General features: G+C 36.1%; 2 protein-coding genes across 5 annotated transcripts; one reads left to right on the top strand and one right to left on the bottom strand.

Moving 5' to 3' along the window:
• Positions 1–5,482: 5,482 nt before the first annotated feature.
• Positions 5,483–11,237, top strand: LOC107852977. The gene is made up of 5 exons (XM_016698011.2): positions 5,483–5,976; positions 6,198–6,268; positions 7,235–7,443; positions 10,485–10,614; positions 10,747–11,237. The coding sequence occupies exons 1-5, from the start codon at positions 5,838–5,840 to the stop codon at positions 10,885–10,887; spliced, it is 690 nt and encodes a 229-aa protein (XP_016553497.1). The 5' UTR covers positions 5,483–5,837; the 3' UTR covers positions 10,888–11,237.
• A 969-nt stretch (positions 11,238–12,206) lies between these two features.
• LOC107852967 lies at positions 12,207–20,153 on the bottom strand. 4 transcript variants are annotated; one of them, XR_001669618.2, is made up of 2 exons: positions 14,844–17,355; positions 12,207–13,727 (listed from the first exon to the last, which is right to left on the bottom strand). XR_001669618.2 is itself a non-coding variant. In XM_016697998.2 (2 exons), exon 1 carries the CDS (start codon positions 18,839–18,841, stop codon positions 17,918–17,920), a length of 924 nt encoding a protein of 307 aa, XP_016553484.2. In that variant the 5' UTR covers positions 18,842–20,153; the 3' UTR covers positions 12,207–13,727; positions 17,365–17,917. The 4 variants fall into 4 exon arrangements, 1 of the variants encoding a protein (XP_016553484.2); XR_007042972.1 differs by having other exon boundaries at positions 15,599–17,355; XR_001669619.2 differs by lacking the exon at positions 14,844–17,355 and adding an exon at positions 13,927–14,837.
• Positions 20,154–22,808: the final 2,655 nt, after the last annotated feature.

Here is a 22,808-nt window from a genome sequence, read left to right as displayed (position 1 = left end):
CTCATTTAGTTATGCGTGCACAAAAAAATTACACAAGAAAAAAAATCCTTAAAATAATATAGTTTGCTAAGTTGGACTTTCAATTTCTAGTACTATTTGACTAATTTGTTACTGATATCTAACATGCTAAATTATAACTTTTTGATCCTTATGCAACCTGCTAATAGGTTGAATAATAATAAGTTACATTAATTTTATGCCTCTATGGCCTATAAATGGTGATTTAACAAGGTTGCTTTCGACAGTTAAGAAAATCAGTAAATGCTGGCAATTTAGCTTACTATTTTGACTTGAACTTTGATGCAATTTCTTATCTAGATCTAAATTTGACTAGTTCTTAGCATGACTCGTGTTTGTTATTAGTTACTGAACTATGAGTAACAGTTAAAATAAGTATTGTATTTAAACAAACAATACAATACAATATGTATTGGATATGGATATTAGAAACTACAAATATTATCACTTTTTGATGAATCTTTCTGATCTAAATACCACTGGAGCTATAGACTGAAATACCCTGGGTTTCTGGCCATTAGAAAATTTCCTAAATTTCTAATTTCTGGACAGGATACGACTAGGGAAAATGACTCATACAATGGAATACAATTAGTATGGGTTAATCATATGCTGACTAGTATTGGTTAATGGGTTGAATTTGGTTTATAGAATAGGTACGATTTGGATGGTATGATTTGTATCAATGGATGCATGTCATTTGGTTTGGATCTTTTCTTCACTTAATCTTAGACTTGGAAACTTAAGTTGGATCTGAGTACGAGTGGCTCACCATGAGCCATAAGCGAGGGTATGAGTCATACCATGGACTCGTATGGTGGGAAATGTTTAATCCTCTTTAGAATCTATTTTGCTAGGGGTACAGATCATGGGTACCTTTCATATACATGGATATGACATGGTTTGGGATAATTTAACCTTGGCCAGTGTTGGGTCTAAGGGAGATGACCTTGGGTACGAGTGGTGGGTACCGCTCTTATGAAGGGTACGACTGGTATGGATAGTCGTATCCCTCTGTCAGAATTTTGGTGTAGTTTAAGTGAAGGCAATTTGGATATTTCTCCACTTAACCTAATAAGGCCCCATGACTTTTAACTCAATTGAGAGGCTATTCGTCCTACTATCCTATTCTTTAATTGTTAGAAAACACTCTCTAATCCTCTCTAAAGTTCTTGGATAAAAGAAGCTAGGGTTTCATCTTAAGGATTAATTTGGGGCTTGTGTTGGTGATTTCTCTCGATCATCTTCTTGGTTTAAGGCATGTTCTGTTCCCTCATTATTAGTTCCAACTAAAGGCATGGTTTTATACAATGTTTTCATGGTTTGATTATTGTATGATTTTTGGTTTTCAAATATAATTTGGGGGTTTTAGTTATAAATGGTTGGTTATAGTTTTCCTATATTTTAATTATGATTTTATATGCTTTAATGGTGATTTTGGATAATTGGTTTCATGGGAATGGGTATTTGGTATTTGGCTTTGGTTTTGGAAATATTATGCCCCCAATGTGTTTGATAAAATGTGTATGATAATATTTTCACTGTATTGTTGGATTTTAATAGAACTTATGCATGGTTTAAACTTGATAATGGAACCCTAAATGGTTTGGAATAGTCAAAGTGGAATTGTTTTAGGTTTAACAATCATTCTTGTGGGGTATAATGGAATCCCCCAAGTAATCATAATAATGGAAAACTTGTGGGGTACCTGGGACTCCCACAAGTTAATTAGATAATGTGATCTATGGGTACATGGGAATCTCTTATCTCAAAAAGGTTTGGCTAAGGACAATACTTGCAAGTTATAGTCGGTATGACGATACCACTATGTATAGTCTCTGTTAATAACAATGGTTTGGATGGTTGGAAATGGTTTTAATTGTAGAATAAAAGCGGGGTGTGATAACTAACCATGAAGGTGAGAGTCTAATGGATGAACATTGGAAACTCATGTTTGTCGAAATGAGGGGTAGGTCATGGCGTCCTTATATGATACTATAAGGTACACGGGAATCCTCTAAGTACACTATACATATGTATCATAGAGGGTGAAGGGCACTTGGGAATCCCTTACTCTTATAGTATCTCCGGTTCATATGGCTACACGCATCGGGGCCCGTTCAGGGGGTTACACTGGACCCATATAGCCCATGGGTGGTTAAGGATGGTTAAGCTACACATACCCAGGTTAATGGTTGTACCATCCATATGCATAGAAACCATACATATATATATATGTATGTATGTATAATTTGTATGCATATGGATGGTTTACTTGGTTTTGTTAAATGACATTATTTTATCCTTATCCTTAGTTCATGCTAGTGTTCACCCGCTAACCCGTCGGGCGGCTGTATCCCTACGCGATGCAGAAATAGGTCGTTATACTCCTCCTACTTAGCGATCGGACTTCGGGTCAGCTATTGGATGGAAGTGATGAGCTTCCATCTTTCTGGAAGGCTTCATTTCATGGATGTTATCTCATACTTTGGTTTATTGATGGATATTGGTTTTGGCTATGGTTGGGGGCATGTCCCAACCGAATTTCGGTATTCTTTTGGTTAGAGGCTTTTGTGAAACTACAATAGGTTGGTTTAGGCAAGATCGGTATTGGTGTCAGCCTTCGTATTGGCATTGGTATTGGGGCTGATACCAGAGGACTAGATTTCTCACTATTCCATCCTCTTTTATTTTGGGATTATATAATTATTATGGAACTCATATAGTTATGGTTTGGATTATGGTTTGGTTGGTATTGGTTATCGGTTGGGTATCGAATGATTGAACTCGTTTGAGTGGTCATGGATATAGACCTATCCAGAGTCTTTGATTATGCAATAACACTATCTTGCAATATGTTCGGAATTTATCCGACTCAAGATATGCGTAGGTCGATTGGATTGGGTAACAAGGGTGGTCTTCAGTCCTGCTTGGACTTGGAATGCCTATTACAACAAGGCCCTAGTTCGGGTTGTGTCACAGACAAATTGCCGAAGTTCGTCGTTAGAACCACAAGCAAGAGTAACAGAGGCATGGCTATGATGAGTCCCAGGGACAACACAAGTAATCAAACAGTTGAGAGAATTTGAATGAGTAACGCTACTCCCAAGCTTATCTTATGCCTCAACTTGGTTGGGATGCCCTTTACATCAGAGGTAGAGAAACTCACCTTAGACTCCTTAGGGAGACTTACTACTGGTTAATTTCGAGCTACAAAGTAGATATTTGGCGAGTATATGAGATTTTGAGTTTTTCGATTACAAGCAACAACACTAGTAGAATGGCACTGTGTAGAAACTTTATTGGTACTCCTATCCTATGTTGCTCGGACTCTTTAAAAATGTCAACGAGTGTGTGTCAAATTCTCTAAAAATAGTGTATTTTTGGAAAATTTGACACGGGTGCAGCATCGAAAGTAAAGAGTCCACGCAACTCAACTTCTATCCAATTGATGAAACAATCTAACCAATCATAGAAGATTTTCCAACATCTTCATTTTCGAACATTGTTAAAAGAAGATCAAGAACAATGCAGTTCCTAGATGCCGCTAGTGATAAGTAACTCCAAACAAAGAGTTTGTTACCACATATAATCCATGTCAAGGAAAATTCCTTATCTATTCCACCAAAGATGGGCTCATTACCTTAACAAAAATATATGTGCAGTCTCAAAATCAATCACTTAAGAAGATAACACTTCATTGTAAAGCATGCATTCAAAGCACTGGAATATTAGAGCTTATAACTCTATCTTAATTATGAAAAAGTGGGCACAACAAAGAATAGCTACAATAATAAAGCTCAACTCACTATCAAGTTTGGACAACAAGTCACACAATCAGTAAGTTTACAAAAACTTTATTATTTTCTGAGACTATTTTTATACTGTAACAAACTGAGCAATAAATCAAATAAGCCCTTTTTAGTTTAAGAAGAATAAAGATTAAAATAGGAATTGTACTAGGAGGTGCGAAAATGAGAGCAAGTTACAAATCTCACTACTCTCGTCACATTAAAATTCATGTCATCACGCAAGGACTGAGAAGCTTAGTAACCAGTATGTATTAGGAAAAAAAAAAGACAAAGTTGAGCTCCACATGGTCATAAGTTCTCCTAGATAAAATTGATCTAATCGTATCATTTCATAGCCAAAGTAGCATATATTAAACATCATAAATTGAACATGCATATCCTTCAAATTACACCAACTACAAAAGCTCGACAAGGCAACAACACCATCAATAACAATAGAGAAGGCAACAACAAAAACATAATATTGAAACATTAAATAAAATAATATTTAAAAATTTCACATTTTCATTGTACTTTAAACAAGTACAATGAAGTTCTTGAAGTGAAATAACGCGCAATTTGAACACAAAAATAAGTACTCACTGAATTACTAATAGAATCACAATTAATGTCGGACATGTTTTAACCTAACTTATGGAATAAAAAAGGAAAACAAAAATTTTGAAGATGGAGAAAGCTTAGAAATTAAATGAGAAGGCTTTGAAGGTTTCAACTGAATAAAAATGGAGCTGAAATAGGACTTTTAAACAGCAAGAACACTTATAATTGAACCCAGACATGATTTTCTAGAACTTTGAATTCAAACAACAACAAACCAAGACAAGAAAACAATTGAAAGGTGTAGATGCAGAAGAAACACCCATAGATCTCAACTTAATTCTCTATAACGCCGCGAGGAATTAAAAGCACAAATTGAAGATACTTTTGCTAGGTTTCTTTGTGAAAGAGTAGGGGAGACACGTTTGTTTGCTGCGTTGAGTAACAAGACACGTCTCTTGAATTTTCTCTTGAAATTGGGTCAAGTTATGGGTCGGACAGTGGTTTAAATTAGGGTGGTTTGATATCTGGGGATAAATTAAATAAAAATTGATTAATGGGTAGGATTATGCCATATGGCACGTCGTTAGTGAGAGGGGTATATATGTACTCAATCATTAACGACGGGGATATATTTGTACTAAAAATATTACGAAGGGCATATATGTACCATTTATCAAAGTTTAAGGATATATCTATACCTTTTTCGTTAAAACTTTAAGCGTTAATTAGGTGTTGTCTTGTAGTTACTTTAATCACCTCAAACCCAAAATAAAAATCTTAATGTTCTATTTTTTATAGTTAATATATATATTTTACTCATTTATTCAATGGGTTCAATATTTTCTCGATTTATTTTTCTAAAACTATGAATCTACTGAATCTATGATTTTAATTAAAGAAACCTAATAATTGATGTTATTTTGATTTCTAAAAATTCACTAACATTCTTAAAATCAACTAAAAGATTGAAAATATTTTTTATACTACTTATCGTATTCCTAAATAATCAAGAATTTAAAATTTATTTAAACATCAATTAACAATGCACATATTTGTACAAAGAAAAATAATATATATTCATGATGTTGATGTTGGACCTGTGGTGGTGACACGAGTCATTTTCGCTAGCTGCAAATAAAAGAGAAAAAAAGGGGGAAAGAGAGAACTGGGGCTAGGCTCGCTTATAATATAAAGTTATTAGTAAAAGGAGGAAAGGGGAAAAAAGAGGATATTGAGGAATAAAAATGTGCGTCTTCCTAGTTTCGAACTCAGGTCCACCAAGCCCCGAGAGCCTTCACCAGCAAACATGAACCGTAGAACCTGCGTGTCTCTTGATTAGGAATTCCATTTAACCAGTTTTAAAGAATTAAGAGGACCTGACCTATTTGTATTTCATCCTGCCTGCTTCAACGCTGTAAAGAAGAGTTAAAGAGTGCTACTAGGGTTTAACGAATTGCGGAGGCAAAAATGGGAGGGAAAGGGAAGAAGAGAAGAGAGAAGAATTACAGAGCAGCTCATGGAGGCACTACTAAACTTCCTCCCCCACCCACCACTACTTCCATAGATGCTATTCCCACGAAGCTTCGTCAAATTATGGGGTTTTCAGGTACATATAATCTATGTTGCTCGGACTCTTCAAAAATATCAACGGTTGCGTGCCAGATCCGACATGAGTGCGGCATTGAAAGTGAAGAGTCCGAACAACTTAGCATGCAATGCATTGTCTCGTTAATTTCTTGAAATACTTGTATTTGGTGGAAAGTAATATATATTTCTCAGTTTTCCGTGTTTTTTCTGAAGTGGGTTTTTGTTGTTTTTGTATTTTAGGGGATGGGAAAGTTTCATTGAATAATGCAGACAGGAAGAAAGGAGATGGTGGTGGCAGTGCTAATGGGAAGGTAAAGTATGGATATGGAAACTTGGGTCGTCGTATTACTTATCTCCTTGAAGATCAATTTTATAGTTTAATCTACTAATTTGGGTCGTCGTTAACACGCTTTGAAAGCTCAGAACTGTTACGTGACCGGTTTTGTTAGATATATAATTAGCTGAGTATGCAGTCAATCTTTAAAACACCAAGTTCAATCAAGTCCAAGTTAAGTCTAGGTTGGATTCCTAGCAGCTTGTTTGACTCTCTTGCTCTCATAGTTATTCTATGTTCAAGACCTGTCTTCCTCTATAATTTAGAGAGTGTTAGACCGATTTTGCAGCCCCCCTAATGCAGGAAAAGTTGGGTTTCTGCTTAGCAATTACATGGGTCGGAATAGCATAATCTTATTTGCTTAGGTCCTTTTTGAGAAAAATAAAATCTTTATATATATCTGGAATAATTAACTGGTGGTCTTATATTTATTCAAGGTTCCAACTTTCCTATATGTCTGATTGGGGGGTTTTTCTCTTATAACATCCATTTTGGTTTCAATTCAATTTGTTACATTAATAGGATAATTAACTTTATCAAAACTAATTCAGTTTCAACTTGTCTAGATATAAATAAATACAAGTATACTTGAAGTGTCTCAAGGATTTTCTGTTAGTCTCCAGTTTAATCAAACCATGATACAATTTGTTGCACCTTGTCAATGCCAACGATCTTTTCACTTTACTTTGTTTCAATTATGGTCTTTGACTCTCTGTCTTTATAGATCTGCATATTTCCTCTCTTGTCTCGAGTAACTTTCATCTTTTCGTGAATCATTGGGCAAAGAAACTCTTGAGTTATCTCTCCTTCACTTCCGTTTGTTCTCCTAACAACTCCATTTTTTTTGTAATTTTTGTTCTCGTGTTTTCTCCCTTTTGTGTGAATGTGTTCTGTGTTTTATATTTGGTGTTCAAACTTTGGACTTATATGTGTCCCTGAACAGAAACTAAGTTCAGAAGATCAAGTTCAAGCTAAAAATGTGGGTCACAAGAGGAAAGATGGCATGCACAGTTTGAGTGGTGTTGGAGCAGCAGAAGGTAATGCACATCAGAAGAGAAATAAAAATAGAAAAAGGAAAGAAGTGAAGGATCTTCGGTTTGACACGACTGAGCTGGGCATTACTAGTTCAAAGAGAAAGGAGCGAAAGAAACAGTAAGAACTAATGCCTCAGTTAAAAAAATTATCTTTATTATATCAGAGGTGAGAGCTGAAGTAGAGGCAGAGCCGTTGTTTTCTGTCATCTTAAATATTGATGCTACATATCTTGTTTAGGAGAACAACTAAACAAACTATATTTCATGAGGGAAACGGGGAATCCATTTAACGCAGGTATTCCAGGGAGTCAAATCCGTGAAATTATAGTTATGGAGCTTTAAGTTCTTAGGAGTGCTCCTAGACAAGAAGCCATTAACTAATACAACAACAACAACAAACCCAGTGAATTCCCACCAAGTGGGGTCTGGGGAGGGTAAAATGTACGCGCAGTCCATACCGCTACTTCCTAAAAAGACCCCCGGCTCTAGATAAAGAATAGGTAACGAGGTCATAGTAATATCTGAAGTAGAATGGATGGCATAACCGAAATAAGAAATGAGAAATAATACAAATAGAGCTAAGAGAGCCATGATAATAAGACTAATGCGAAAGTAAAAAAAAAGTATATAAGAAATAAGAAAAGGCCACCCCCTCGTAATTGCATACACTAATGGCTCCTACCAGTCGGCACAGTCGTAGGCTTACTAAGAAAGCTACACCAGAGCTCCCTAACTACTAGCTACAACCCACACACGCATTAACCTTCTACCCTAATCCGCGACCTCCACACCTTCCTATCTAGAGTCATGTCTTCAGAAAGCTGTAACAGCCCCATGTCGTGCCTAATCACTTCTCTCCAGTATTTCTTTGGCCTACCTTTACTCCTCCTGAAACCATCCAAAGCTAGCCTCTCATACCTACGAACTGGGACATCCGTGCCCCTCCTAATCACATGCCCAAACCATCTCAGATCTCAGATCTGGTTGTGATAACACAATATTTTTTTTTTTTTTTTTTTCTGAAAACATGAGGCTTGTGCAATAACTGCACTAATAAGATCTCAAAGTTTTTGTAAAATCAAAAAAGAGAGGAGATTTTGGGGAATGAATTTCATTATTATTCCGCCAAGCATGTTTGATTCAAATGATGATTACAGGTTCAACAAAAGGTAAATAAAGGATACCTACTCCTAAATACATAATTACCGAAATTCTAGATGCATTCATATTTACAAGGCACGAAATCTTGTCATATTTACAACTTTCAAACATTAGCATTCTTAATGCTGCTCCTCAAATTGGTGTACATATTATGTGCTCTCTTGCTGCAAATATACTCAATTCTAGAGCTACAGAGTGATTTGTAAGAGCATCTTATATGTGACTAATAACGTTGACAAAGCATATTAACTGCACCCTCTTTAAATTTCTTTTATCAAATGAAGTGACAATCTACTTTTGCATCTTCTGTTCTTTCATTAAAAACTGGATTTGAAGCAAACTGTATTGGGCACGATGGTTTATCTCTCTCTCTCTCGGGAAACGTGTGACCTTTCATGCCCCTCCCACCGTTATGGTCGTCCGGCAGTTCCGGTCTCATTATGATAATTTTTCTTCTCTTTTCTCTCCTAAATTCCATTTTGCTGCTCCCTACTTTTGTTTCTTTCTTTTCTCAGTCTTTCCTTGTGATTTCTAAATCCATCAATCCTCTCTTATCTTGTCCTACTCTGTGTCTCTGTACCTTGTTTAACTTTACGACATTCATTTAACTTGCCTTCTCCACAACGACGAGAGGTTGATGTGGTGTAGTTTAACAGGGTACTATGGGTAGAGGTGTGGTACTTCTGGCAGGGAACCAAACTTTTGAAGTGCGGGAGGTAAGTGAATTCTAGTACGAAGTGGTGGAAAGGTGAAAAAAAATCTTTTCAGCAGGGTATCTTTTGACAGATTTAACATCTTGGGTGTACTGTGAGACTGTCTTCGGAAGAAAGAGGAGGTATCAGAATTTAGAAAAATAAAAGTCAGTCGTATTCCTATCATATTTATCAAAATTTCAATAGAAGGGGGAAATATATTAGAATGGAGGCATTAAGGGACATAGCCAGTCTATGGTCATCATTCCTGAAATTGGAGATGATATTGGTTGAACAGATTAAAGGAGAGACTAGTATTCACTTATTTTATCTGTCGGAACTTTGACTGTTTGACATACTCATTGGCAATTGATGCCTTCAAAAGTATTGGAAGATTTTATCCAACTTGGATTTTGAAACATCTTGTTGCAATCTCTCAAAATGAGGCCAACAGCCAAGTGTGGGAAGCCATTAACTAATAATGTATGTTATCCTATCAAAGAATGGCTAAGATCATTGTGCATTAAGGTGTTTAATTTTTTGAGGTTGGGTGGTGTTCTGTGACTAGTTTGACTCAAATCAAATTCAGTGTTAATTTAGCGACTAACCTTTGAGTACCATTACCTGTTTTCTTTAGTTTAATAGATTATTTGCTTGTTTCTCCTTTATTTCTGACGATTACTAAGAAGCAGCTGAGGTTTTTTTTGTCCATATCACTTTGTACTTTCCATAACACTTAACAATTAGTTGATCATTGTTCTACGGTCTGAGTTTGTGTGCATAATGTATTCCTTTCAATATCGATTGAGCACCATGAGGTGTCAGCTTCAATTCCCAACAGAGATTAGGTGATTTCTTCCCATCTGTTCTAGTCTTGGTAGACAGTATTACCTGATACCTATTGTTGGTGGGAGGTGGTAGATATCCCGTGGAATTAGTCGAGATGCGTGCAAGTTGGCCTGGACACCATGGTTATCGAAAGGAATGTATTCCTTTCATTATCATATCATATATAAACAATTTTGAAATTTGGGTACTGTTGTTTGTAAGCAAATGAAAAAGGATTCACCCAAATTAACCTTCATTTTTGCTGAAGCAAATGTAGTAAGTTTTTCACATATATACGCATTTTGTGATTACTTGTTTCGTTTATTATTAGCATAATACATATATGTGCCGTTTAACTTGGATTTAGGTTGCATTTGTGTCCTCCAACTTTAGGTGTGCACAAGTAGACACTTAAACTTGTCTCAGGAATTGCATTGTCTACAGCTTGTTTGCCTAATGGTTATCTGGATGTATGCAGGCGTTTGGCCGAAATGAAAAAGAAACACAAAAAGGCCAATACTGATGAAAACATGGATTTTCCTGGCCGTGAAGAAATCAAATTTGGTGAAGTCGTTGAAGCTCCACCTAAGCTTGTTGCAGTTCCAAAGGTACATCTGAATGGTTTTATATTGTATTATACACACTTGCATTGACATCTGAATTTTGCCTATGCTTGCTGTATTGACCTTGTATATACTGATATTCATATGGTAAAATGTACTTGTGTTCTCATTATGAAGGCATTCAAGAATAATGCACTTGATGCTTCAAAAGAAAGACTTCGATTGCAAGCAGTTGAGGCCTATAGGCAGCGGAAAGGATGGACATCAAGACTGGGGATTCAGATTTCCCCACCAGTCACAGAGTCTCCATTGGTATAGTAGTTACCCCAGTGACAGCTAGCTGGATGAGTTACAGACCTGATGCCCTGCAAAAGATCTACACTCTGCACCATATAATGTCCGAAGTAGAAGTGAGGAAATACCTGTCACAGGAAAAGTCAAAAGAAAAAAATAAGGGAGAAGTGGAGAGTATCGATTTAATTATACAGTATATGGGTCTTTCTTGTAGTTTATTAGCATCAATGTCGCCGGAGGAATGTACATGGATGTATTATAGATGCTAATTCACTTTATTCAGGTTAGCACTGCATTACCTATATTGTCAACCGGGCTGTGTTTATTTTCATCATCTTTTGTATCTTTATATGAGTTCCTTTTGCTGAATCCAAGCATGCGTGTTGGTTATTAAGGGCTAGTTTTGCTGCTCAGTAATCCTTTTTCAGATGCGTATTGCTTAGTGGTGAACAAGAAGTAAAAAATAGAAGTCCTTTAGTTTTAGTCTCTTCTCTGTATGTTGGTATGGAGAAGCCATTCTACATTGAAAACCCATTTTAATTTGGATATGACTCCATTCCTGGGTTTTCTGTCTTGGCTCATACAGCAGAGTTAGCTATGGTATTCTTCCCTGAGGTGGGGTTGATCCGTTGGAGCTAGGTGATGAGGGGTTGCAGGTAAGGATGTAAGATCATGAAACGCAAAAAAGAGAACAGAGTACAAAAGCAGCCAGAGTTAAATTTGTGTAAAATGAATGGGGGCCATAGGGGTCTTATTAGTTTCTGAGAAGACATAGTAGACGAGGTTTTGAAATAAATTTGTCAAAGATTGAAAGGAGGAATTAGTGTGGAAACCAAAGGGTTGGCCTTCATTGACTGTATTATGAAGCAGCCATGAATGCCTACGGAAGAATACTGGCTAAGTGCTCAAGTTTCCTCATTGACTGTATTTGCCTTGAAAGTATAGTTCAAATACTTTCGTGAGAGGATTTTATCGAGAATGTGAGAACAACAAATATTTTTGGTTTTAACCTTGCGATATAGAAGGAACATAAAAAGACCCTATAGAAATATTTCAAATTTAGAATGAATTCCCATGTCAAAACTGACATAAAATTGCAGTTGTGGCAGGTTAATGTTGTAGAGGCTGGGCGCTGACATAAAATTGCAATAGTGGCAGGTTAATGTTGTAGAGGCCGGGTGCTGAAGGAAGCCCCTTACGTAAGATTCTTTTAAAGTAGGTAAGGTATCATCCTTCAAATGGACGTTTGAAAGTTATTCTGCATTATGAATTGGAACTGATTCCTTAAGTAGTTCACCGGACAGGACAAGGATTGTAATTGTGTTGTCAAGTGAATGCATGGAACCAATGATTAATTGAAAAGGGCTTCTTGTTACAATAAAGCTTTTGCTACGTGCGGAGTCTGGGGAAGAGTCGAACCATAAGGGTCTAGTGTACACAACATTACTTTGCATTTTCTGTTGAAGGTTATTTCCATGGTATGAACCTATGCCTCCTGTCACATGACAACACATGATAATAATTTTACCAGTTACTCTAAGGCTTCCCTTCCTTTAGAAGCTTTAAAAAAAATTAAGAAAATTATTGCTATTAGTCTCATTTAAGAGCATTGAAAAATATATGAAAAAGCTAGAAAAAAATAAATGACAAAGCAATAAATATATATCCGAACTATGATAAATGGTACGTCTATACCCTCCGTCATACTTTTCGTCTTTTCAGTAATTCTTTCAATTATACTATTATTATATTTATAATATTAAATATAACTATAATAAATATATGAAAAAATAAATAAAGACTACTAAATATATGAGAAAACTCCTATTTATAAGTCCTATTTCTACTAGAACTTAATAATTTCCGGGCAACAGTATGAGGTCGGTCAAGTTTCTCTTTAAGAAGTTTATCAAAAATTATGTTTATGGACATTGTGATCGGCAAAAGAAGCAAAAATATTTTTTTCAAAAAAGTCAAAGCGTTTTTTTTAACTATATGTAATCTTTCCTTTTTTTTTTAAATATGTAAAAGTGTTATTATTTTATACTTTTAAATCAATTAAAATACTATCCTATATAATTATTTACTTATTTAAATGAAGCAAACTCTTAATATTTAATGCACTTCTAAATCAGTTAAATACTACCTTATATAATTCTATTTAAGTGACTTTTTTGTGAACACAAATTTAGATTTCAATAATATAATATGCACATTTTTTTCTTTTTTATTTGGATCTGATTCAACTTATTTTTCTCCCTTTTTCATTCGACGTGGTCTATTTTTGTTTTTCTTTTAGTTAATAATGATAGGATGATTTGTTTATGTCAATTGTTATAATTATGTAATTTGAATAGACTAAAAATTAGCAATTGGTTCTCATATTTTATGTGTTTTTTCCTTTTAGCTGAAATTTTTATCAAAAAAAGAAAAGAATCATTTGATGTTGCCAAGGAATGAAGTGGATTAGATGATGATAATCAATTATTATATGTCATAAAAATCAAAGATTATGTTTCTAATTATAATTCGTAGGAATTGTATGTGACACTCAATTTTTTTCTTTTGGTAAGAAGGAGTAGTTATATTCATATATATAAATAAAAAGTTGGAGTTCAGTCTGTCTCTAATACACAAAAAGATGGGCGTAGCCCAAACGTCTACGAATTTGATATTGTCCTACAATGATTCCTTTCTTTCTGATGGTCCCATACTGTAAGGGCTACTGGGGGGATGGGGTGACAAAAACTTTACAATTCTCTAGAAACTCATGATTTGAGCCTTCCTTTGCTAGCGCGTCCACGACCTGATTTTATTCTCTATAACAATGTTGGAGGGGTGCGCCTAGTTTTCTTAGCATCAACCTACAATCATGAAAGTAAGGATTAAAAAGTGGGTTTCCATTCTTAAGCATATGGATCACAATTTTCAAGTCAATGTTTATAATTATAAGATGAAGGTTATGGTACAAGACAAACTGCAGGCCTTTCCTCAGAGTTAAAAGCTTCATAAAATTTTTACTAGCATGTAGAAAACTTTGTGAGAAGCTCAAAGTTCAGTCACCATTAGATTTTTGAATGACGCCTCCTATGCCACCCTTGCTAGGATTACCTAGGCTAGACCCATTGGTGTTAAGCTTGTAGAAGTTTCTTGGAGGGAGAATCCAGTGGAATTGAATAATATTAGTCAACTTAAGGATTTGATGAGGTTGTATATGGAAAAATTAGGTTGCTTCTGAGTAGGCAGTTTCAAAAGATGGAGGAACACTTTTGTAATTAAAGACCTTGGAGTTCCTACTCTTCCAAATGTTCCAAAGCTAAAAGGTTGAAAGGTTTTCCAATCAAGAATAGTATCATGATTAGAGTTTTTAAGCAGTTTCCAGGTGATATTCCATTGAGAAGGATGAAACATTTAAAGAGAGATAGAATTATTTTCTTTATAGCTTCGAATAAGGTCTTGCCAGAAGGCAATAGCGTGGACACATTGGAAGAAGAGGTGTTGAATATCTTCTAGGTAATGCTGATAAATGTGGCAATAAGAGAGAATGTTTATCCCTGTGTAGGCTAGAGTATAGTTAGTGGGAAGGTTGTCATGGTGAAGGATCCAGAGAAAGAACTTGAGTTTTGTTGGGAACATGCAGTTTCCAAATCCAACCTAGGTCAAAATAATTGTAATTTAAAGGTTGCTTATAAGAAGAGATGTGATGATAAGTAGTTTTGTAAGAGAAAGCTCCATTAGTTGTTGGGAGCCAGAGGGGAGTGTCAGAGTTATTTTGGCTATTTGGCAGGAAAGAATTTTTCATGCCAAATTTGATAGAGTTGGGAATTTCATAAGGTAGAGAGTCAAAATTCCAATCTCTATTTTTCCAAATGGAAGAGAGCTGCATCGAGGGGTAGGGATGGGTGAGGGGTCCTTGAATAATTGAGCAAAGGGGTGGGTGGTGTGGGACCTATCTGTCTTTCCAAATGTTAATTTTTTACCTATTATGGGCAGACCAGTGGACCAAATCCTGACAATAATTCCAAGCTCTATGAGCATTTCTCCATGTTCTAAGTTGGGAATGAATATGCCTGCTAGTATGATAAGGTTGCTTTTGGGTGAGAACTTTAGCCCATAGGAGGAGGGATTTGAATGTAGTCTCCAGGCTAGGCTACAGAGTAGGGTGTCATTCTTAATGCGGTCTTTTTGCATTCCTAAACCACCAAGGTGTTTGGGTTGAGTGATGGTATCCCAACTGACCATATGTATTTTCCTTTTGGAGTCAATAGTGCCTCAGATGAAATTCCTCTAGACCCTATCTATAAGATTTTGAATTTTCCTAGGCAAAAGGATATACTGCATGACATGGTTGGGAATGCTACTTAGGATGGCCTTGTCTAGAGTGGTCCTACCTACCATGTTAAGGCATTTGGCCTTCTAACCAGCAAACTTTGTGTTCAAATTATCAAGGATGAATTGGAAATCACTTAGTTTGGGAGGGCCATGAAAGATAGGAAAACCAAAGTGCTTTCTAAAAGTATTACTGGACTTAATTCCAAGAATGGAAGAGAGGCGATCTTTTGTAATGGGTGAAAATTGCAGTAGAAGATCACTTTGGGTTTGATGAGATTTATTCTTTGGACAGCATGAAGGCTAAAGTTGTTAAGAGTTTTGACAATAGTGTTGCAATTAAGAGTGTCAGCTTTGGCAAAACGAGTAAGATCATCTACAAAGAAGAAGTTGGAAAGTTTAGGACCTCTATGATTTATTTGGATGGGAATTCATTGAAGGGTGTCCACTTCATGGTTTATCCTTCTAGAAAGAAGTTCCATGCAAAGAATACAGATGTAAGGGGATAAGGGATCCCCTTATCTTATTCCCCTGGAAAGCTCAAAGCTAGAAATATAGCCTTCATTGACCAGGATAAAAATTGTAGGAGAGGAGATGTAGGACATGATAAGTTTGGAGAGCCCAGGAGAAAAGTTGAAATAGGTCAGGGCTTGTCTAATAAAAAACCATTCCAATCTATCAAAGGTTTTTTCAAGATCAATTTTCAGAGCATGTTAGGGTTTTTCCCTTTCATTCTTCTGAAATGATCAATATATTCTTGGAAAATTATAGCATTATCAGAAGCTCTTCTTTTGGAGAGGAAACTAGCTTGAGATTGACCAATTAAGGACTGAAGGATAGGTTTAATCCTATTTATAATGATTTTGGTAATGATCTTGTATTGGGTATTACAAAGTCCTATTGGTCTGAAGTTCTTGAGAGAAGTGACATTCCTATATTTAGGGATAAGACAAAGGTAGGTAGCATTAACCTTTGTATCAATGATACCACTAGTGAAGGTACTTGTACAATAGTCAAGGAGAAGAGGGGCAAAAATGTCCTAAAATTTTTAATACATGAAAAGGTGCATTCCATCAGGGCCTGGGTCCTTTAATGGTTTGAAGAAAAAGACAATAACTTTAATTTCAGCAAGGTTAGGGGTAGAATCAAGAAAAGGGTGTGAAGAGGAAGGGATAGAGCCAGAGAAAGAAGGATTTTGCTGACATTTCAGATTGGTACTGAGCTGATCAGTAGTGAACAGAGAAGTGTAGCAAGATATGATGGTGTTCTTGATGTCAGCTTGATCATGGACCCAAGTTCCATAGTCCTGAAGGGAGTTGATTCTGTTTCTCCCCCTCTTGCTCAGAATGGAGGAGTGGAAAAATCTATTTTTCCTATCTTCTTCCATAAGCCAGTTAATTCTAGATTCAAGCATCTAGAAATCTTGCTCATTCTAGAGGATACACTAAACTCTTTAGTGAGATCTTGTTCAAGATTATAAAGGAATGAACTGGTGGGGTGATTTGGGGAGCTGTGGATACCAGCCAACCTAGCTAAGATGTGCTTTTTCTTATGAAAGATATTACCAAAGATAGGTCTAATCCAGTATTTAGCAATTACTTCAAAGTTAGTGGTGGCTCCAGTAAGATTGGAGCTTTCAGGAAAGGATTGGGAAACCAGGTTGGGGAAATCAGTATGGTTTCACCCTATGGACTCTACTCTAAAAGTCTTGGGGATTTTTTGGGTAGGTCTGATAAGTTTAAAAGAAGAGTGAAGTAGTCGGAATGGATTCTAGAAAGGTGAAGGACAGAGGCTTCAGGGAAAAGGTGGGTCCAAGGGTTGTTGGAAGAAAATCTATCCAGTCTTTCTAAAATAAGGTTTTGTCTGTGTTAATATATCATGTTAGACCAAGTAAACTTACTACCTCTAAAACCAAAGTCTATAAGTTTTCAATGATTAATGCAATCCCCCCAAAAAAGAAGACCTAGTGGGGTGAAAACTGTTTTCCCCAATTTTTTCAGAGGCTTTTAAATGATCATTAAAATCCCTACCTACTAACCAACAATCACTATCAAGGGTATGTAGAGAGTCAGCTAAGCGCATAAGTTGATCCTACAAGATCTTCCTAAGGGAACAAGAGTTACTTGCATAAATAACACTTGGAATCCAACAAGAAGGAGGAAGGGAACTCACCTTAATTGTAATATTGATAGCCTGGGAAAAAATTAAGATTTCTTTGATGGCAATGATTTCATCCTTCCAGTAGATAACAATGCCTCCAGAAGCACCAGTAGCAGAAGACTGTATGAGGCAAGGAAATCCTAACTCATCAACTAGACCCTTAAGGTCGACCATTCTAGTCTTTAAAAGGGCAAAGATTGAGGGTTGGTGGGTATCAACTAAAGACTTGTAATGCCTCATAAACTCAGTATTGTTGTCCCCTCTAGCATTCCATATCAGGCAATTCTGCTTCATTTTCTTTGGTTGTTGGGTATTCTCCTGAACTATAGCTTTTCTTTTCCCTGAGGGATCCAAGGAACTGGGTTGGTCCCTATTTTTCCTCTTTCTAGAGAGTTGGGAGATTTTTTTTAAGGATTCCTTATCGTAAGGTTTGGCAAACCTAAACTTAGTTCTAGTCTTGAAATGTCCTGTGGAAGAGGACAATGACTATCTCTTGAGTTAGACCCTCGAAGACTAGATTTAAAAGCCTTTCCAAAGTGAGAACATCTGTTCTGGGGATCCTTAACTAAAGAAGGAGTGATTCCATCTCCCTGTTTCTCACCCTCAGTGCTTCTAAGGTCTTTTCTCTTTTGAGGACTTTGATATTCTGAGGGGTGTATGAGAGTGTTAGACTCAAAGGGTTTGGTTTAGAGGGGAGAGGTTTTCCCCCTTGAGTCTTACAAAATGAGGTCCCATTGTTAGGAGAAGTAGGTTGTGGGGTGGAAAAAAAGGGATACTTGAGATGGTTAGGTTCATCATTTTTGTTATAGTCGTAGGATTTAGTTCCCCCTGGAACTCCAAATTGAAAATATGCATTAGTGTTTCTATCCAAGCATTTGGACCAAACTGTTGTAGGCCCTAATTGAGGCATTCCATTGCTAATAGAGCTAAGTAGTTCGGATCTTGGATGAGAATTTTCATCTGTCTCCCTTCCCATTAAAGGTGTAGAGAGGCAAATTGGGTGGAGAGACAAACCTCCAACCATGAAGTTGGAGTGTAAATTGGAGAGAGAGGGGTTGTGATCATAGTGATCATGTTTGGAGAGGGAGAAAAGTTTATTTTGGTGTGAGGAGTTTTCTTGCATGGTATGCAATTGAGAGTTAATAACAGTAAGCTGAGGGGAAATGTGGATGGACTCAACTTTGGACAATGCAGTAGCATTAAATGCTTTGTGTGCATTTGAGCTATTGTCCACCAAAACCCCCTGGGAAGTGGAAAGCATTTTCGCCGGCGTATGGGGGTAAATTCGAAGTTGCAGGGGTTCAATCATTATATGAGATGAGTGGGCCCTGCTGAGAGATCTTTTTTTATTTATTTCTGAGCATATGTTAGAAGAAAAACTGTGTAAATTAATAGAGGGGTTAAAAGTATTTGGAGGAGGGGAATTGGATCTTGGGTCGGGTGTTATATCTGGGCCTAATGAGAGACTGGGCCAAAGGTTGACACCCATATTAGAAAAGTTGGGCTCAATATTGTTAGTAAGACTTGCAGTACTAAGGAGAGGCCCTTTATTATTATTAAGGGGAATTGCGGGGGTTTTAACATACAAATGGGAGGTGGGCTGGATCTAGGAAACCTTTTGGGGACCAATACCTTGGTTGACCCGAAATGGCCCATTCATTTACTACTGCCCTAAAAGGGAAAACATACCGCTAGCCATGGACTGAGAAGCCCTAGAGGTGGGAAAAGTGTTAGGGAACTTACCTGGTGCCGCGACTATCTCATTTTTACCTCTGTTAGGGGTTACCAGACATCTGTGGTTTTTCTTTTGAGGGAATGTGATAGCCTTCTATTCATGATATGATTCCTCAGCCATCGTGGTGGTAGGCTATGTCGAGGAATATTTTGAAAGTTGACCTTGAAGTTTCTCCGGGCAAGATTGAGCTGTGTGCCCCAGACAACCACAAAGTTTACATAAAATCTTTTCTCCTTCGTAGAGAAGGATCTTCTTGTGATTTCCCACAGTGATTGAGGTTTTAACTGGTTTACCTAAGTCAATATGGACACAAATTCGAGCATATCGACCTCGAACAGATACAGAGGTGCATGCATCAACTTTTAGCAGCTTTCTAATTTTCCTTCCTATCCTTTTAAGATCCCTAGATCGTAGAATTCTATAGGTAATTGGGATAAGCATACCCAGATTGCTATTGAATCTATTTTAGAAGTGCTGGGGACGAAGTTTGGTTACCACCGCCTTACATAGACAAAGCTTCCTACAACGAACCATGGCCCCTTCTATAGTACTGTATCTTGGCTATCCCGACTTTTGAATTTAGCGGTGAAGAACCCATGCCCTAGATCGATTAGGCAGAGTGGTTCGTTTAATTTCCATAAGGTTTCCAAATTTGATTTTAGGAATTGGTGAGTGATAGTCCCACCAAGAACTTCGAGAATTACAGAGAATTCCTAGGGTTCGTAGATTCTATTCTTCTCTTCCACAAGTAGTTTAATCAGATCCTCCTCGAGATCATCAGGTGTATCATCAGTGGCGGTGCATTCCATAGGTTAGTTTGGAGGGTAGTAGAAAAAGAAAGACTGAAAGAGGAAAGACGGTGGAATAAGGAAAGTTTTGGTAAAGGAAAGTATAATGATTTTAGAGAGGGATGAAGCTTTCTCTGTCTACCCCATTCAAAAGAACATTTTGAAATTTTGACACTCAATTGATGATATGTATGTCCTTATTTACTTTGGACCTAAAGTTCTTACTTCTTCTTCTTCCTCCATGAATTACGGACAAAAGAATAAAAAATATTTTTTTAAGAAAGGCAAAGAAAAGACTACCATTATTATATCGAAAGAATCCACACTTACAAATTGATCATTTTTGTTTTTGCGAATTTCGTAACTCTATTTTCTATACTTTTCATTGTCATCTGTATGTTCTAAGTAGTTGTCGGACTTAAGTTTGATTTATGTTCAATATGATAACATACTTTATGATTGACATTTAAATTATTTGTGATACTTAGTTAAAATTATATTTATTTTAATTTTTAAAATTATTTAATACAACATTCAAGTTAGTCCTTATTGATTTAAGTAATAACATAATTGGACTTCATAAGTAATAAATCTATATCTATCTATACTATTTTAAAAGTGTGAAGGACCTTAGAAATATTGTTTGAACTTTTGGCCCTTTATTAAAAGTCGCTACTTTAGAAAAAATCATCTTTTCACAATTTTCCTAATATTTAATACTTGAAAATTAATTAAATATTTACAATAAAACCTTTTCTTATTAGAAATCATCAAAATTAATGACAACTAATACCTTTTTAATTAGTTTAAGAATTCTTCAACTTTAACTGATTTTTAGAAGATTTGAAAAATCTAGAAATAAATATGAAAGCATTAGAATAAGAAAAATATAAGAAGTACCAATTTTTTTCAAAAAGTTTAAGCAAGTAATCAAACATTTTCTAAAGATGTAACTATAAGAATAAGAAAAGATTTCAAATATAGAAAAAATAACAAAAATAACTGAAGTATAATTATCATTCAAATTAATGCGTCTCTCTTCGCCTCTAACAATAAGGAAAAGAAGTACTGCATGACATACACAAAAGTGATGATTCATTAGCCACTTAAAACTTCTGGTGATAAAAATATATATGTGCTTATAGTAAAATATATGTTATTTTCTTAAAGTGTGAAGGATATTTGAGAAGTGATTTGAAATTTTTGCATTTTATTATAAATCTTCGCAATAGACAAAATTCTCTAGTTTTAAATAATCAAAAGTTACACGTGCGAGGCAAGTACGGCTAGACTAGTTAATTGCAAAGGGTAGCTTGTTACAATAAAGCTTCCGCTATGTGCGGAGTCTGGGGAAGATTCGATCCATAAGGGTCCATTATACATAACATTACTTTGTATTTTTTGCCGGAGTTTATTTCCATGGCTTGAATTGTAATACCAATACTTTTCCTAGCTTGAAATTTTTTCCTAAGAATGTTAGAAACTTTCTTTGAAAGATGAATCCACTTTTATATGTGTGGTATTTTTAAGATTTTCACTTTTTGTCATGTGATAAATTTCATAAGCTTTCCATTGATACCAAATTCGCCCAAATCCGACACCCGGGTGAAGAGTTAGTCTTTTTAGTGAGACAGTGTATCACCTGAGTCTTTAGCGCATCGTGGAGATAGCTCAAATAGAAATTATCAATTTCTAGTATTGCTCCACGATAGTGGTGCAATACGCCAAACTTCCAGGTCGTAGACAAGGTGGCAACGTGATAGCTCCGCGTTGTGCCACAGTGCAATTTCCCATTTGTCACTTTTAGTGACTTGGATCGATAGTGGCGCGTCGCGCCAAGGATGGAAATTGGAAAATTTTCTCAGAAATTAAATGTGTCCTGGGGTTAAAAGGGTCAGTTTCCCACCCTATATAAGCCTTATAACACGAGATTTGGCCATAATTCAGCAACTTATACCCAATTACTCTAAAAAACTCTCAAGAAACAAGCCCTAGGGTTTTCATAGAAGGTTTAATTCCAAGGAAATTCACCGTCAAATTTCAAGAATCTCTCCATCAATCTTCATAGAATCACAAGCTATGGTATGCATAGTGTTCATTCATAGACTCATTTCATCCATGAAGCCCAAGAATCTCTTTTATAAGTTTAAGTGTATGGATTCCTTTATGAATTTCATGTTGGGTTTATTTTGTTTATGTTGAGAATGATTAATTGAATTCAATTCCATGTTGGGTAATCAATTTTATGTGGAATTGATTTGTGTAGATGTATATTCATGTGAACCTATGAATAAACCCTAAATGATGAAATTAGAGATGAATCATGATGATTAATTGTTGTATAATATTGTCTACATATGCTATGCCTAACATGTGTTTGATTAAATGCCTAGATGAAGGAACAATGCCCAACTAGTATGATATCATGAAATCCCTATGTATGTACAAGCTTATGCATATCACATATTTGATGAAGTGCTTCAATATATGAAATATTAATTGTGTTGTTGGTCATGTGTTCAAGTTAGCCATGCTATGTCAGTTTCTTCTCATCGAGTCCTGGGGGTACTTGTACCCAAACATTTAGCTGTGTGCCTAGAGCCATGTCATGTTTTCACGATCTCCTCAGTCAAGCTATAATCCATAGAACTCAGTCAGTCATGTGACTCAGGAAATCTCAAAAATCTCAGTAATCTCAGTGATCTCAGTACTTATAATCTCAGTAACCTCAGTATTCCCAGTTAATCTCAGTAACTTCAATATTATTAGTCAGTCCTCAAAACTCAGTACATTTCGTCAGTTAACGAAACTCAGTAAATTCAGTTTAGCTCCACTAGTCAATACCACTAGTATCAGTTTAGTTCAGTTAATCAGTTCAGTGTCTTTCAGATGGGAGTAGGATTCAGCACCGAACGAGCCTAGGGATGGGGATT

This window comes from Capsicum annuum, chromosome 7, assembly GCF_002878395.1.
Source record: "Capsicum annuum cultivar UCD-10X-F1 chromosome 7, UCD10Xv1.1, whole genome shotgun sequence".
Taxonomy (NCBI): domain Eukaryota; kingdom Viridiplantae; phylum Streptophyta; class Magnoliopsida; order Solanales; family Solanaceae; genus Capsicum; species Capsicum annuum.
The sequence above is the reverse complement of the archived record's forward strand: the minus strand, read 5'-3'. Positions and strand labels throughout refer to the sequence as shown.